Below are 18,256 nucleotides of genomic sequence, written 5' to 3'. Positions count from 1 at the left end.
TGGGATTACGCACATTAATTAATAGCTCAACCCATGGGAATTAGCACTACTTATTGTGTAATGACAGGATTTTGGCAGAGTGTCGCCCATTCTTGGAGGTTTCGCAAATGTCTTGCGTAATTCGCGGATTGGGCAATTCCGTAAATTACGCACGACATATATATGTCAGTGTGTGTGCTCGCTCGTGCGTGTGTATGTGTGTGTATGCATGTAGTATTTATAGGGATTTTGTTTTTGGTCAATAAACACAGTCAATAAACACTGAGGTATTTACAGTACAAAAAACCCAATGCATAAAATTTTGTATACAACATGATAACATGACACAGACGTTTTGTGTTCAGATAAGGACCGACGTAATGGCCTTAATCTCTTCACCTCTGGGACAAATTCATCTGACCCCACAGAAGGACATCTATGTCACTCAGTTAGTGGACGTCCTGACGGTACAGACATCTCTGATGTCCTGAATGTCACCTGTCCCTCTACCTGGCGCTACCTGACTGCCTACACAGAGACTGATAATGATGGTTATGGTCCTGTGTTGGACTTCGTTGAAGTACAGGTGTGGTGTAAGTATAAAATGACAGGCAAGCAAGAAATCGGCAGCCAGACAATAATCAACATCACACAAACCAGTGGTTGATTTTATGAGCAAATTACACGAAAACAGAGCACATGGAAATTGTTGGCAAAGTTGCCGATTTCTGACAGCTTTGCCTGCTGTAGTCAAGTAGACGGATCTTTCCATCTTTAAGTGTCACACATGATATGATCAAAAGACTAGTAAGTTTGTTATTTCCTGTATAAGAAATAAACACTATGCATCTAGATCGCCAATGCCAATATGTGTCAGATCAAAGGCTACGCCATGCACTGGAAGCTTTAGTCTTGTGTCAGATAGTAGAATCATTCTCTGAATCATGCCTTTGGCAATGGAAGCCCTATCACAATGACTCTGACTTTTAATTAAACTAACGTGACAAAAACGTCGAAATTACTTACACATAGTTAGTGCATATTGGTCTTGTATCTTACTGAAATCAAGCATTCCTGGCAACACACTGACTTAACTTAATACATTGATATGCTTATGCTGTTGGAAAAACAGGAATCTGTGTTGGTAGATGTGTGGAAAAAAACAATAAATTCTCCCCATACACGATAATTTCAATTTGTTTTAAAACCCTATCAATTAAATCAGAAACTAGTTGCTCTTTTTGTAAAATGTGGTTTTATGACTGAGTCAGGGATGTTTGTAATACTGTTCCCGTGATATTTGTTCCGTCAATATTGTAAGCATGTCTAAATAGCTCAAAAGCAAAATGAATGGTCCTGTCCTTATCGTACTTGCAATCGAAGAAAGAGTTTCTTTTTCGTCTTCGTAATTCTTTGACTTAGGGGTTTGAGTTCACACAAATTTTATTAATTCTCATTAATATAAATATTTGATTTGAGAACAAAGGAAGTTAAACATACCTCAATACTCTGATTGATATGTCCCGTTAAATAATCCTCTTGAATATGTTTTTACAAACTGGAGTAACGAATACACAATATTATTTCCAAAGCACATCCGATAGCTGCTGAAATTGATGGTCCTGCTGCATTGATCATGCAATGGCCTGACTGCAGTTGGAGCAGTGTAAACAGTTCACATTTGAATATACCAGTGATTTAAGAGAAAAGTGACGTCACTCATCTGTACGTGTATTTCAGCGTGTGCGTCTGGTCGTTATGGAGCCAGCTGTAGCATGGAGTGCAACTCTCGTCACTGTCACAACACAGGGGACTCCTGTAATTCTGACACAGGAGCGTGTTCAAATGAAGGCTGCCAACCAGGATGGGCAGGACCAGACTGCACAGGTATATACAGGATTGTACGTTGATGTGCAATGTCAATTTATATCATGTTGTAAGGCAAGTTTTTGTTATTAGACGATATGTGTAACATAATCATATTACTGTCTATAACAGTACCAAGCTGTGTGTGATAAACATAAATATCTAAAATATATAACCCCACAAATCAACTCATCGTATCCCTTCAAATTACATCAGTGTGAATAATGACGTTACCTACATCCAAATTGATCACAAGTAATTATACACTTCCTCGTATAACACATTATGCCTCTCAGTCTGTGCCATTGGGAGACATGGAGAAAGATGTAGCAAGTACTTCAGTAACTGTCGCTGTAACTTTTACCTCTGAGTACTTTTCGTGGTGTAACGTCTCACTGGCTTATTGCAGTTTAGATCCCAGCCTTACAAAACTGCTTTTGGGGCTACAATATTTGTATATGGGTGATGCAAAAGACAAATACACTAGCCTACTGTGTTTCGTGTGGTCAGCCAGTCTGTCTGGTGTGTACTGGCAAATGTCTTATCACCAGACAATTGAAGCTTGTAATGCTTAGGTACCACTTGGGATAAATGACTACATGTCTTTTTATGAATGATATGACATGATCAAAAGAGTATTAAGTTTGTTATTCCCTGTATAAGAAATAAACATTATGCATCTAGATCGCCAATGCCTCTATGTGTCAGATCAAAGGTTACACCATGCCCTGGAAGCTTTAGTCTTGTGTCAGATAGTAGAATCATTCTCTGGATCATGCCTTTTGGCAATGGACGCCCTATCACAATGACTCTGACTTTGAATTAAACTAACATGACAGAAACTCCGAGGCAACTGACGTCGAAATCACCTACACATTGTTAATGAATATTGGTCTTGTATTTTATTGAAACCAAGTATTCTTCGTAACACACTGAATTAACTTAATACATTGACATGCCAATGCTGGTGGTCAGTGGATTTTCTTTTCCAGACTCGATTACTTGCAGACCGGCTCCATACAGCCTGAATATAGCTGAGTGTGGCGTTCAGCAACATACGCCCAAACAATAATACATAGATATGTAATAACATAAATATGTTCTAGTATTCGTCCCCAGATATCATGGAACTAGTCCTAACAACATAGCAGTAACCGTTATTGCAAGAAATGTTCTATATGTGATGGAAGAACAAGAATCTGTGTTGGTAGATGTGTGGAGAAAACAAAGAAAATCTCCACATTCACGATAATTTCAATTTGTTTTAAAACCCTATCAATTAAATCAGAAACTAGTTGGGGTTTTTTAAATATGGTTTTATGACTAAGTCAGGGATGTTTGTAATACTGTTCCCGTGATATTTGTTCCGTCAATATTGTAAGCATTTCTAAAAGGCAAAATGAATGGTCGTCTCCTTATCGTACTTGCAATCGAAAAAAGAGTTTCTTTTTCGTCTTCGTAATTCTTTGACTTAGGGTTTTTGTTCACACACATTTATTTAATTCTCATTAATATAAATATTTGATTTGAGAACAAAGGAAGTTAAACATACCTCAATACTCTGATTGATATGTCCCGTTAAATAATTATCTTAAATATGTTTTTACAAACTGGAGTAACGAATACACAATATTATTTCCAAAGCACATCTGATAGCTGCTGAAATTGATGGTCCTGCTGTATTCATCATGCAATTCACGTAAGATGAAGGACGAATGCGCTGGCACGTCAATCGCCGGCTACGTCAGCTTGAGACCCAAGATGTATTCCATCAAGAAAGCAGACAACGACAAAATCAGAAAGGCGAAAGGCGTGAAAAAAACATGTGGTGAAAAAACACATCAAGCACGCCAGATTCAAGGAAGCCCTGTTCAAGAAAAAAAATGTTCAAACACCAGATGAACATGCTGGGAAGCGACGGACACAGGTTGTATGAACTGAGAATTAACAAGACGTCGCTGTCTCACATGGACACGAAATGTCTCAAACTCCACTTACTCGTACGGACACACGCACATATTAAATAATTAAAACGCACGCAATACATACATAATGGAGAATATTTATTACAGCTCATGCGGGTACTGGAAAGGTGATGATGCCATCCCTAAACTCGCCAAAGCCGCTCGAGTCTCAGAAGACGTTGCCAAAGCTTGGTTTAAAAAAACAAGCCATCTGGCAAGTCTACCTGCCGGCGCACATGTAATTCACAAACTCTTCGGACATTATCTGTATGCCGCAATATTCGATGGTGCATTTCCTGCAGCAGGTTTCGGTTTTTCCTAGCAGCACATACTTGCAGTTATACGGTGCACGTCTTCCATCTTTATGTATATACACTTATATTTTTAGTCTTATTGTTTGGCAATCAACACGGTCGCCGCTAGACACAGCGCCATGAAAATCAGTTCTCCATGGCCAAATCGTGGCGTTTACGTTCCACTTCCACTTCAGCCGCATTCGACGTTCGTAATTTGGAGAAGAGATAATTGCTGCCGGAAAATGCGAGGGCATTGACTAATGCACCACCGACCATCATAGCGATCATAGCCATTCTTTTTATATTATGTGTTTTTTAATATTACTTCAAAATATTTTCTGGTATAATTCCTTGTTTCACGAGAATGTCCTTGGTGGCCATTGCCATCCCGAAGTCCATGACGAGAATGCCCATGTCCTGCACGTTGAAAACGAGTTTGATCATCGCTGTTTGAGAGCCATTCTCGTTAAGCGAGGGTATCCTACGGTTAGTCCGGTGACCACGGTGGTGTGATATGCATCGTTGACAAAAGTTTTTTTCTTCGGACAGCATCGTGTGTATATAAAATATACATATAGTTTTTTAACAGAAATTATAACATAACATGCAGATTTATTTATAATTACGTCGTCTGCTGTTGCTGTGGTGGTGGTTGTTTGTTATTATATAGCAGCATAACAACGACCACGCTTAATCCCGTTGCCACGGTGGCAACAATCCACAGAGTGTAATGGGTATTATTATTATTTTTGTGGTGCTTGCTAAACCAACCTTTTCAACCGGGGGCGACTTTTTTAGGATTCTTCGTGGTGACTAGTTGTATCGGTGTTGTCATCTTCGTTGCTTCCTCCGTTGCCGTTTCCTCATCCTGTTGCCCATTCATGTTGTTTAAAGTTATTTTCATTATTATTTTTGTCTTCTTGGCAATTCTTTGCTGCGATTAATGCCGCGGTCATCGGAGCCAAAAACATGCTGTATATGTTGCAGTTGCAGCTGACTGAACGGATCTTTTTCGAGATCTTCCCACTGGTAAAGTCGACGTTCCGGCAGAATGGGAAGGAAGTACGATGCTACGCCGGCGTAGACCTGCGTTATGACAGACCCTATGGTTTTCTTCATTTCGGCGCCAAATCTGGCTTCATATCTCCCATAGAGCTTGTCGATTTCTTTAGCTTGCATTTTGTGTATTTTATCGGGAGTGTGGTCGCCCCCACCCAAGTATTGTTTGGCTTTGCCACCAACCGGAAGCGCCGCCAGTCTCTCCTGCTTGCCGTTTTTATTATCATCGTCATCCAAATTTTTTTAGCAGTTCGTCACACTCCATCCTATAATGTAACAAACGAGTTTTAAGTCTAATAAAATCAAATCCGATGTACGTGAAACACAGCGAGATGAAAGTCAATTTGTTTCGGCAAGCTGTTTGTGCAGCCTGCCACCATCCGTGGATCGCATGTCCAGCCACAGCGCGTAATGTTTATCAAGGTTATCACCAATCGTCACGTAGGGCAAACCCAGTTCTTTGATGACATTGTTCACTTCATGCGAGTGCCACTTGATGGCCGGTAGTTTTCTTATCTCGTCCCATTGCTGATGAGCTTGCAATGCCTTGGCTGAACAGCTGGTTGGGAACGCCCTCGACTGTCACTTCCACTTTTGTGATCTTGGGATTCAAAATGAGTTTGCTGTCTCATTGAAACGGCTCGTATTCCGTCACCATGCCTTTCATCTATCGAGCCGGCACGTTCAGGTTGATGTTCCACAATGTGTCGCTCTTGATGATCAGATTTGGGAATTGAACCAGCAGCATTTGGTTTTGGTCGATTGTGCTCAGGTTGTTGGTGATGGTCACCAACTAACACACAGCTTTGACACAGAGTGGCTCTCTCGATCTCCGGAAAGGATCTAGCTTTCGTCCGTATTGTGACATTGTTTATATTGAAACTATATTATAAGTTCAATATAAAAAATATAAAAATGGCTGACAATATTCAGACGGACGATTTCGACGTCCAGCCTCTGCTGAACGACAATGATGCAGCATTTGACACTTCGTTCATGGGGGACACCGTGGGCAACGAACGTTTTATTATGATGCATTTAAGCTCAATATAAAAATTACGTCGAGCCATTGGGTCGGGACTATCCGAAGTTCAAAATCGACAACAAAGGGACGCTATGATTGAAAGCCCACACAGAGGTTGATCTCTGGATGAACTGCATCAGGTTGTTAAACCAACCGTGTACCGTTTTCACAGTCGTCAACGAAAATCTGTATTTCTTAAACACGTCGATGAACTGAACTATGATATGTGCTATGCTTTGCATCGACCACAAGACTCGGTTGCGTGAGATCGGTAGCACTTATATTATCACTTTTAGAATAAAACACTCCCGGTTTGTACATATTGAATTGTTATATTAAATTTTAGTATACATATCTACTTTTCAATATGTACGTGGCGCTTCCGGGAATAACGAGCAGCGAGTCCATTCAACTGCTTCATACCATTGATAACACGTCCGGTTAGCTCGAAGCCGCAACCAAATAACGGACGGCTACTACAGTGTGTGCTCCCTCAGCGAAGAAATCTTCAAACCCGTGGGAGCTGAACTCAAAATGAACGACTTGAACGGCACGGTCATGTTATCCAACAACGGAAAAACGACTTGAGACTCAATAAGCTGTTGGCTAAAATGCCTGTTTTTAAACCACCGTGATTGGTATAAAATTACTCGATCTCGTTCCGTGCATTCATCTCGATCAGCTGAGCATAACCGACAATTTTCAAAGCGCAGAACCTTCCACACTGCTCAGAGCTGTTTCCTTGAAATGGAAAATTACAACGACGGCAGAACCGAAAATATCGGTTTTAGACATTAAACACAATCCCGTAAGTAATCCGAAACTGCGCCAACATAGCGATCTCCAACCTCGGGGACACGCGCGGATTCGACGAGCCCGGACTGTACGTCTTGCAACTGAAAAACAACATTTACAAACGTGTCAAACTGACGTGCTCCACTGCCAGTGACCTATGTGATTTCGACTATACCGAATGATCAGTCAACAAGACGAAATATGACCTCGTCCGCAATGAAAATGACAAATGGACGATATCAAGAGCCTTTGGCGGCAAGCTGTTCCACCTGAACGACCTCGAAGCCACGGTCGTCACTCCAACACGCCTTACACTTTCGTATTCAACGACGACGACAAACAACATACTCAAAGTGAACTTGGATTATCCTGCAGAACTACACGAATCGCACAACAGCTATCTGCTAGCTCCCGAACGATTAATGGTGAACAAGGACTGGATGTCTGAATATCAACGAAACTTGCTGAGAAAAAATAAGCTGTCTTACTTCGAAAAACTCGTACCAAACTTGATGAACAAGAAAAATACATCGTTCACTACCGTAACCTGCAGCTGTACTTGTCACTGGGAATGAAACTCACGAGAATTCACAGGGCGCTCGAGTTCGATCAAAGTCCTTGGATGGAGCCTTACTTCAGAATGAACAAGGATTTACAAAAGCTGGCCACCAGCGATTTTGAGAAAACCTTGTACAAACTCATGAACAACTCGGTGTTTTGCAAGACGATGAATAATTTGAGCAAACGAGTTAGCGTGAAACTAGTCTGATCAAGCGAGGAAGAAAAACTCAGGAAATGGATAGCCAGCCCGGCATTCAACAGAAGTAAAATATTAAATGAAGATTTGATGGCGCTGCACATGAATTAAAGTCACATCAAATTCAACCGGCCTGTTTACATGGGGATAAGCATCCTTTACTTATCCCAACACTTGATGTAGGACTTTTACTACAACAAGTTGAAGAAGTAGTATGGTGACAAGTGCGAAGTGCTGTACACAGACACGGATTCACTGCTGATGGAGATTCGCACAGAGGACGTGCACGAGGACATGAAGAAAAACATGCACCTGTACGACACCAGTGACTACCCCAAAGACCATCCTTTGCACAACACCGTCAACAAAAAAAGTGCTCAGCAAGATGAAGGACGAATGCACGGGCAAGCTGATCACCAAGTACATCGGCTTGAGACCCAAGATGTATTCCATCAAGAAAGCAGAAGACAACGAAATCAGAAAGGCGAAAGAAGTAAAAAAAACATGTAGTCAAGAAACACATCAAGCACGCTAGATTCAAGTATTAAAGGCTCACTTGAACACACACACACACACACACACACACACACCCTCATCAATATTTATGAAGGTGGGTTTGCCTATATTTATACTGTGTGCAAACGAGGTTCATAAGATTACAGATGTGCATGCATGCATAAAGATTACAGAGAGGGGACGTGACTCCATAAAGCAATTTGTCCAATGATATTACAGCTCATCTGTTTATTTCACACTTGTCACGGGACAAACCTTTCAACAAGGGTGTAACTACATATGCATTCTACCGGAGGCTGTTATGTCAAGGTCGAAAGAGGTGTTTAATTATCTCATTACTGTAATCTGATTGAATGATTACACGCATGTGTATCGATACCGTAACTGTTATACTATCCAGCTTTTATTGACGATGGATCAACACAGACTGAGTTCACTGATAAACGTGATAATTACACCGGATTTGATAATTACAGAAATCAAATACAGTGCTCATGTAAATTGCACAGAAAACTGACAATTCAAATCAACATGAAATTTCAACAGATTGAACAAAAATGCCTGAAATACCTTTGTATGGTTTACATGTAATAATTTATGATATTTACTTCTGTCTATGTGTGAGATGTTTTTGAATTACCAACATACTGTGTTTTGTAACAAACGTTAGCAAAATATTTCATTGTTGTAATAACACTGACATGAATAAAAGCACCAAGCTGTTGATTTGAATTTGTCGATGCAAAGGCGCGACGTATCACTTTATATTCGATTAGGTAATATTGTCAACTTTAGATTATGGACAATAACTAATTACAATTCAGTAAGCTTCAAAGTACTAAGTTAAATTATGTCTAATCTATTCGAGATTGGATGTATAATTATTTGTGTTTATACATTATGTTTCATTAAATGAAACATGACAACGTAATAATACCTGAAAAGTAAATTCCAACTATTCTATTGTGTTTGAATTCTTTGAATGTCCTTGAAATTTCGTATATTGTCACCTATTTACTAGGAAGTTGAAAATATAATCTTCAGTAACCTCTAAACCATTACATCTAATTCAATCAATGTGCAAAAGAAGTTTTTTAGTATCCATTCCCAATGAAGAGTACCAGACACTTACCTCTTTAAAAACATCATAATCCCCTTTCTTGCCGACATGTGTTCATTTGCCAAACGCTGTAAAAGCCTATGATGGTGATTAGCAATTGCTATCAAAACACTTTAAATACTTCTTCAGATTGACACTAAAGGTAGCATCTCTCGTAAGAAACGCTAATATTTGCTCATCCCTACTAAATTGGTTGAAATCATAGGTACAGTGCGATTCTTAAAAGTTCGACACACATGCTTGTCTCTCCGTGAATAAGAGGTGCTTTCTGTTAACGATAAGTCCTTGGTTTCATGTTTAGCGAAATATCTCTACCAATCGTTAGGCTTCATTGTACTTTTTGTTTGCAGCTAGAAATATTGAACTTTTGTTTCAGTCAGTTGTAGGTTGGGAAAGAGGAGCACCACAAAGATCATGAATCCAGTAAATCATATATACAGTACATAAGACTAAGTATACACCCTGTGCCCTGATATTACATCTAGCGCTAATCATTACATTGTCTTTAACGTAGTTAACTATACACTTCATTACACACATACCATGAATTCCAGTCTGCAACCCTGGGCAGTATGGAGCAGGATGTAGCAAGGCCTGCAGCGAGCGTCACTGTAAGACGCCATCTGGCAGATGTCATCACGTGACTGGAACGTGTCCCGACGGCTGTAGCAATGGTTTCACTGGAGATGCCTGTTTACAAAGTATGTTTCGTTTTTACTGATGATGTGCTGAGTTCGTGCAGTTCATGACTGCCGCGTCGTGTTTCTATAGAAACTCAGTTGTACTCTTAGTCAATTATAACCTGATATAAGGATGTTACATCAACATATTCCCCTGAAAGTGTGAAGGTTTGTGTTGGGATTAATCGTACCTATTCTATACTTCCGAAGCTACAGATATTAAACAGTTATTGTCGATTTACAGAAATGTGGTTGAATGAATTGAAATCTATTTGAGCGGCGTATGTCCAATGCACCGGGCACATAGTGTTTACATGCTCCGTGATATCGTTACATGAAATGCCAAAGTTATGGCACTTTTCAAGTATATTTAAATATATATTAGGTTCAGCATTATAACATTTTCAAAGGAACTCTTTGGAAATGACATTTTCAGTGTATGTGATTGATTGTACAATGTTATTTGGATAAAAGTAAATTAGTTGCTTATGAGTGTTCATAGAGACTCTATGTTTAATGATGTACACGCATGTTTTGTGAGTCCTGATTTAGATATAATTTAATTTGATAAAACCCTTGTATAGTTAAGCTCCTATGGTTTGTGTTTCAAAATAGTGATCTTCTGCATCAGATCACGGATGTCTGGTTTAATGGTAGCTTTGTAATCAGAGTTCGGAATGAGAAGTGGTGTCACACACTGGAAAAAAGTCCACATTTACAAGCTTGGAAATGTCCTGGAAAGATGATGTTTCACAGAAATGTCCAATTTTGGAGGGACGGTGGGGCAGCCTAATGGTTAAAGCGTTGGCTCGTCACGCCGAAAACCCAGGTTCGATTCCCCACATGGGCACATTGTGTGAAGCCCATTTCTGGTGTCCCCCGCCGTGATATTGCTGGAATATTGCTAAAAGCGGCGTAAAGCTAAACTCTGTCTCTGTCCAATTTTGGAAATATGACACTTCCAAAAATTTACAATGTTGGAAATGTTCACAAGGGGAGATAACTGGTGGGTGATGGTAAATGATTGTTCTTTGTACACACCAAGATCCAATCCCTTGTTAATTAATCAGTGAGTCAAGGCGGTTAAGATTCACCAATTAACAAGGCCTAGTTTTGCTTTATGAATTATGAATATTGTTTTATTCGTCTCCATTATTTGTATCAGAATTCAAGTGGTAAGGTAAAAACGTGAAACACATGTTAATGCCAATGAATTGTTCACATCAACAAATACAGTAACATATTGTTCAGGACACTAAATAGGATTACATTTTGGGCATTAATAATTCCAAAATGGTAATATCCACCTTAACATGTGGGGATCTTTACCTTTGACTTGAATGTTGTAACCCTGCTGAAATACTTTTGTACATGAGTCGTAAGATATAGTCTTTATAGGTCACGTGGCATCCATGATGTTGGTACGGATACTCAAGTCTGGAAATAGATCATAGATGCATTGAATAGTCTGTCTGAAACAGATTGCAGTTTTTCCTCTGCCATTGGTCCGACTATGCTTTTCCCGTGGTCCTTTAATTGGCAGAATTAATCCCCAGTTAGACAGGACACAATATAACAGACTCCGTTTGTGCAGTCGAGAACATCCCCTTTGCCCCTATTCATGAGTTCTCACATGCAGAACATGTATTTGCATCTCGGTCTTTTAATCCTCCTGTTGTGTTATTTATCTTTAGCAGTATACATGTTGTCATTGCCGCGTTCAAATAACTTGAATAATATATTTGTGCGTACACTGAGCTGTCTGTTTCTATTTTTAGGAATATTTCTTTCTAATGACGTTGGTTATTTTGTCTGCAAACGTGCAACGTTTAGTATTAATATTAACAGATTCACTTTCTGTATTTACTAGCATGTGCACCTGGGTACTATGGAGCCAACTGTGACTATTCCTGTGCTGCTCGTCACTGCAAGGTGGACTCCGTCTGTGACGCGATACATGGCGTGTGTGTCGGTGGATGTGCGGCTGGATATCGAGGAACAGACTGCAGGCAAGGTAATATTTTATCTTACCACACTAATTCCCCATATTAAAGGCTCACTTGTATATAAGATTCAACTAACGGTTGATGTTTGTCCTTGTATTTTTTTATTCCAGTTACTTAATTATGATGATTTGAAGCACTGGAATATATAGAAGAGACTCGATTATGTACTTCTTAAGGCTGGTACATTGTTAGGAGCACCATTAAACAATGAACAAAAATTAATTTAATAATGATAATAGTTTCGATACTTTGGTTGTTGAAACCATCGTTGGGCTATACTGTTTGCCCGGCAACAGGTTACGAATCTGAAGCAACGCTCTATTAATTCACCAGAATAGTACTGACTGGAGAGCAAAGTGCTATGTTGAATAACGTGTTGGCCTAAATCCCGGTTTTAAGTTAACCTACTATGATATTTAAGGCCTTGATTGTCTTCCCTCTTACTTTACGCTCTTTTCTATATAATATCCTTAGTGCGAATTGACAACAATGGCAAAGGGAGTTCTTAGAATACTAATCTATTCCTTGACGATAATTCCGAAATAATCAGAAAAGACAGTAACACTCTGATGACAATAAATTCACAGATACAAACTCTCACCCTATTTACTCTGGGTCACCCTCATTTATAACAAATTGCATGATGCGTACGTAAAATCTCTGCACTGTGACTCTCAACAGAAAACTTCAGCGCTTTATGAAATATTTCTGCATTAACTAGAAATTGCTAAAACTAGAGACAAATAGTTTCACACCCTTAAAATATCCCTCGAGTTACATTTCTCTCAGATAGGATACAATCTCCCATGCCAGCTGTGAAAACTGAGCTCTGGAACGTAAACAACACAACTCGAGAACCTCGTCGCCGACAGCCTCCGTGGTGTAGTGGTTAGAGCATCCGCCCGGACAGCGGAAGGTCGCTGGTTCGATCCCCGACCGCTTCATACCAAAAGACGTTCCCTGCCTGGTGTTCGGCATTAATGGGTACAACAAGGACTGGTCGGCTCGGAGTCAGTATAATGTGTCTGAGTGGGATATTCATGCTTCACTGCAGCATGGTCATTTAGCTAGCACTATAAAACCAGCTTCAGTCTGGGCTAGTACAAGCAGGCGCACATACACACGCATGCACGTCGTCATATGAGCAAAATAATCTCAAGCACGATGTTAACCACACTTTCACCTCACCTCAACTCGTTGCCAAGCAGATAACTCTATTACAGAAAATGGGTTAATAGGTAGTTACATGTCGCAACCCCACAAATATCCTAGAATAAACGACTCAGAGTGGGAAGCTGTCTATAAATGTAAGTCCATCTAGCGAGAACGATATGTATTTCTCTATGTCACTCGGGATGCAGTTTATATTGCCTTCCATTTTCGAGATGGCTTGTATGATAAGGTGAGAATCGTATCCACGAAGGTTGTGCAAAACCACGTGGATGGGTATGATTTTGGGATTGATTTTCAGTTTCAAGTTGCATGCGTTGTGTGCGGCGCCTCTGTAACGGCCGTTGATGTGACAGGGATCTATCACCGAATCACTGTTAAGCGGGTGTTTGCACACATGGGATTGAGTGGCGTTCTTATCAACTCGCCAGTCGCCACAGGTCATGCGCATGGGGATGGTTCTATAACAATTTTTCCTGATGATTATTTCTTCATGTTGCAAGTAAGTGAGAAACTTTTCAGCTGTGTCTGTACCTCGGTAGATCACGGGAGGATTCGTTTTCCTGTCGTATCAGACCACAACGTAACCGAAGCGGCAAGCCTCGTGGATTTGCATTTTGTAAGTGAAATATGTTGTCTGTTGTGTGCTCGACGTTTTTGATGATTGCCTCGAAGTCGGCGTAGATGACGTAGTGCATGGACATTTGTTTCCTTTTGTAATATAGGGAATGGTGATACGATATCAGGCCCGAAATAACGATATTTTTTGTGAACTGCCGCCCTGACAGACGAAAAAATGTGGGTGAATGATGGCGGCCCTTCATTCGACGTCCATAGTTTAAAAGTGTACAAGAAAAACAGTAAAATTGTCCGTGGGTGTCTACAACGCCCTAGGGAGAAAGATATAAAGAATATTGTGCAGCTTCCTTCCCTAGGGGATTGTGTCGACTGCATTGGACCTCTCACAAAGAGAGGGTCCCTCTCAGAAGTGAACCTGTGCAAGGTTCCTCCTGATATGCTATTGTTGCTGTAAGGGAGTGAAAGCAAAAGTTGCAAGACATCCACAGAGGCTTCACCAGCGCTGCTCTACAACATAAGACTGATCCCCAAATCACCTGTGACTTGAGCCACCGTGGATCCAAAAGCTGGATGTTTAATTATAGTCATCTATCCTAAGATTGCATCATTCAATGCTGACTCACGCTCATTATGAATCTGTATTGATATCGAGGAAACAGTTCATCGTTATTCTCGTATTATCGCTTTGGTTTTGGAAAGGAATGCTTGTCTGGCCTGTTCTATCAGATTATTTTCTCCTGTTCGCCGATGTCCCTCGTCTTGCGGGCCTTGGTTCGAATCTCTTTTTTCATTCTGTGGTATTTGGCGAGTTCTGCTAACACCAAATGGTACTCCGTGATCTTGCTGTCGGTGAGCACTGTGTTGATATGTGATCATCGATCGTGTTCAACTTGGCTTCGGCTAAAACCCCAATCTCGTTGTGCTTCAACGCTTGACATTGCAGCCAGCGTGAAATGAATTTAAGAGCTATTCCCGTCAGCCCAGATACACTGGCTGCTATTTACAACCCGAGAACTACAGAGGCGACGACAATGGTCGATAATAAGCCGACCCAAACTGCCCTGAGTCCCATGCTGGCTGTCACGAATGTAGTGTCTATCCCGTCGACAATATTCACGGCTCCCTGGTACTTTTTGCGCAGTTCTTGTCGTACATCACGTTCAATTTCCAGTTGGTGTTTGATGTCACTTATTTGTCGCAAACGAAAGCTATCCATGGATTCTTGTGTTTTGACCACTTCTTACATGGCCGGATACAATCCCAATCTTATATAATATAAGTTAGAAAATAATATTTAATTGGTTTTCAGTTAATCTTTGATTGATGTACCTAAGGCTGATAACCATTTTCGTATAGATTAAGAGGATGCCATTCGTTTATTTTAACAAGAACCCCATCGAAACTTGTAAAGGGGATTGATCCTTGTGGTATATGAATACGGCAACGTTGATGTTCATGTTCATTACACTAGCGTATTGTTAACCTGTTCAAAAGTACCAGAACTTCCTCGGGTGGAAAAACTTCTTTCATGAGTGTGGTGTTTAATTTTAGGGGTAGGAAAAAATATATTTGGTAATCAGGTGTGGCAGATGTAAAAAATGCAGTAAGCTCGGTTGGTACCATATTGCCGGTATGACCCAGTATTCGCAAAACTTGTATCGCATTATGAAATTTCGGTGTAAAGAACGTGAGAATAATTCTGTTACTTCGGAGACATAATCATTGTTTAAGACTATATTGGGTGAGACGAGGGTGATATCGATTACCCAGTCGATTTTGGGTGATTCCATCAACATTCATTTGTCGTTTTTGGTGTCTGAGATGGTACAAGGTGTTTTTAGAAAGTCCCTGAGTCTCTTTTCAATCTGCTAGTTTCACTTCTCGTAGCACGTACACGTTGTTTTGCAAGTGAAGTGCGTATAAGGTATTTTCCTTCCTGGGGTGATTGATTTCACGACTGTCCCCAAGATCAGAGAGTGCTAGTGGTGTCACTATTCACGTTTGACCGGTACTCGGTGTGATGTGATTTACGTTAATATCAGGATTCACCCCTAGATTCTGATCACTAGTCGCGATGACGATTTAATTATCGTATCCTACCATTTTATTATTCCCCAGTTGCGTGCCGGATGTTCAATCCTACGCCGAAAACGTAGTCGACTTTAGATCTGGTACTTTGGAACACAAATTGGTATCAATTGATGGCCGTCGGTAAATGTACCGGAGACACTATCACATCATCGATGATTGATATATAAATTGTTTTTGCGCTTCGTAAGCTGTGATGATATAAAACGTTTGCGCTTGCCCACCGAGAATAGTCCACACGTACGTTCAATCGTTCAATCTGACGACACCTTTTCAACGTATCCAGCATCAATTTTCTTCCAGTCCCTGCCGAAACTTCCAAACACAGTAATTCTTGCTATTATCAAAAGCCATGAGATCATCACTCGTGACGTAAGATTTCGCGTACGCCTCGCAGCCCGATTTTTTCTGCAGTTTGCTGGCTTCCACGAGAGGCATATTGTGAATGGTGGGGATGACCAAACCGTGAACCATGCCTGGCAGACGCCAACAAATACGTTCCTACGAACGTCAATCGTACAGATTGTTCATCGCATTCCATGTGTTGTTTTACAGAAGGGTTGTGCTGATTTCTAGCTCAGTACCAAACCTGTTTTTTTATATGTTTCGGGCCTGGCCTCATCTTGATCACATTGGCTAAAAATAAATCGCTGATTCTTTTAAGTGCGGGTCAGGTTAAGGCCAAGGTTGTCAATGGCGAACGGGCATGACACAATTCTGTTTGCGATGAATCAATGTACGTAAACTCATTATGACAGGGAGATGTAAGTGTCTCCGAAATAATGGCGACTGGCGCGCTGACAGGTGCCATCAGTTCAACATGTTTTGGTGCATGTCGTTTGTGTTTACTGTGAAATAAACAAGAAAATGGGTGAGTTAACACGACAAAATCTGAGCAGGGATTTTGGCTCGGAATCGAGCAATCACGATTTTTCGAGCTTCCGAAGACCCTAGCTCCCAAAGTACTGCTTCGATTTTGGTACTGTATGATTTTGTAGTAAATCTATTAGCGTGAAAAGTGTGCATACTTTACATTGGATAAATACAGTGAGTATTGTTGAATTCGCACTGAAACGAACTGAATATTGACCTCGTTACATCCCTTTCCTTTTATATAGTACTAAGACCCCGTCAGTGACAGTATATACCTTGATGGCAGCTTTTAGCGTTACAAGCCCCAGTGTTTCTACACACCATTTTAATCATAGAATATTTGTTGTTTTATTACGGCTAAATATCAGTACAATTGCCAGTGGCTGAAGGGATGGTATAAATCCAGCTAAGGTCCATGCAGGTAGCCAAAGCATTGTAAGTCCCCATGGTCCCTAGAGTGGTGATATACCTTCAGTTTTTGGCTATCCTCAGCCTTATTTTATATTGTATTGTCCTAATTTGAAATCCCTTTTTAGAGCTATACACTAGTTTTATTTCCTATTGCTGTGATATAGTAGTTGGTTTTACTGTCCTTCGTCGACAGGATTTTAATCTTTGCGCATTTGTCATGAATTTCTTACTGTCTTAAGTCACGATATGGCTGAATTACTGCCGCTGTGAATATAAACTTTAACTCACTCACTCACTCACTATAACAATATGTCCCGTTAAATAATCCTCTTGAATATGTTTTTACAAACCCGAGTACAAAGTACAACATTATTTCCATACCACACCCGATAGGTGCTGAAATTGATGGTCCTGCTGTATTCATCATGCAATGGCCTGACTGCAGTTTGAGCAGTGTAAGCAGTTCATGTTGGAATATCCGAGTGATATAAGAGATAAATGACGTCACTCAACTCTCCGCATATTTCAGCGTGTGCGTCTGGTCGTTATGGAGACAGCTGTATCAAGTACTGCAACTCCCGTCACTGTCACAACACAGGGGACTCCTGTCCTCCTGACACAGGGGAGTGTTCTAATGCAGGCTGCCAACCAGGATGGGCAGGACCAGACTGTACAGGTATATACAGGATTGTACGTTGATGTGCAATGTCAATTTATACCAGTTTGTAAGTCACGTTTTTGTTATTAGTCGATATCTGTAACATAATCATATTACTGTCTATAACAGTACCAAGCTGTGTGCGATGACAACAGGGTTTTCAGATTGAAGAATGACATGGTGTGATAAAGAGGTTATCCCACTGGTGTGTTTTGATCGATTATGCCTATACAATTTGGTCATTGTATCATAACATGTTTACTACTACTATGATGTACCCTCCTTTGTGGTTTGTAATCCCCAACCGCGCGTTTAGCGCGAAGCAGGGAACATAGTATTAGGCTCTGTCCATCCGTCCGTCCATACATACGAATTATAATATCTTAAGAACCGTTGACTAGATTCTTTTCATAGT

At 40.5% G+C, this 18,256-nt stretch overlaps 1 protein-coding gene across 5 annotated transcripts in view; it reads left to right on the top strand.

The window, feature by feature from the left end:
* Positions 1 to 17,946, top strand: part of LOC124265974 (multiple epidermal growth factor-like domains protein 6) — a 138,748-nt gene extending 120,802 nt beyond the window's left edge. For 2 of the 5 annotated variants that reach the window (XM_046700794.1, XM_046700795.1), the window contains exons 3-6: positions 330 to 572; positions 1,720 to 1,866; positions 11,927 to 12,070; positions 17,713 to 17,897. In XM_046700794.1, coding sequence (XP_046556750.1) covers positions 330 to 572; positions 1,720 to 1,866; positions 11,927 to 12,070; positions 17,713 to 17,882 — 704 coding nt within the window. In that variant the 3' untranslated portion in view covers positions 17,883 to 17,897. Of the gene's footprint in view, positions 1 to 329; positions 573 to 1,719; positions 1,867 to 11,926; positions 12,071 to 17,712 lie in introns of all 5 variants that reach the window. The other 3 variants (XM_046700798.1, XM_046700796.1, XM_046700799.1) reach the window with 3 other exon arrangements.
* The last annotated feature ends 310 nt before the right edge of the window (positions 17,947 to 18,256 follow it).

This window comes from Haliotis rubra, unplaced genomic scaffold, assembly GCF_003918875.1.
Source record: "Haliotis rubra isolate DU_JTF1 unplaced genomic scaffold, ASM391887v1 Scf1223, whole genome shotgun sequence".
In the NCBI taxonomy this organism is placed as follows: domain Eukaryota; kingdom Metazoa; phylum Mollusca; class Gastropoda; order Lepetellida; family Haliotidae; genus Haliotis; species Haliotis rubra.
The sequence above is the reverse complement of the archived record's forward strand: the minus strand, read 5'-3'. Positions and strand labels throughout refer to the sequence as shown.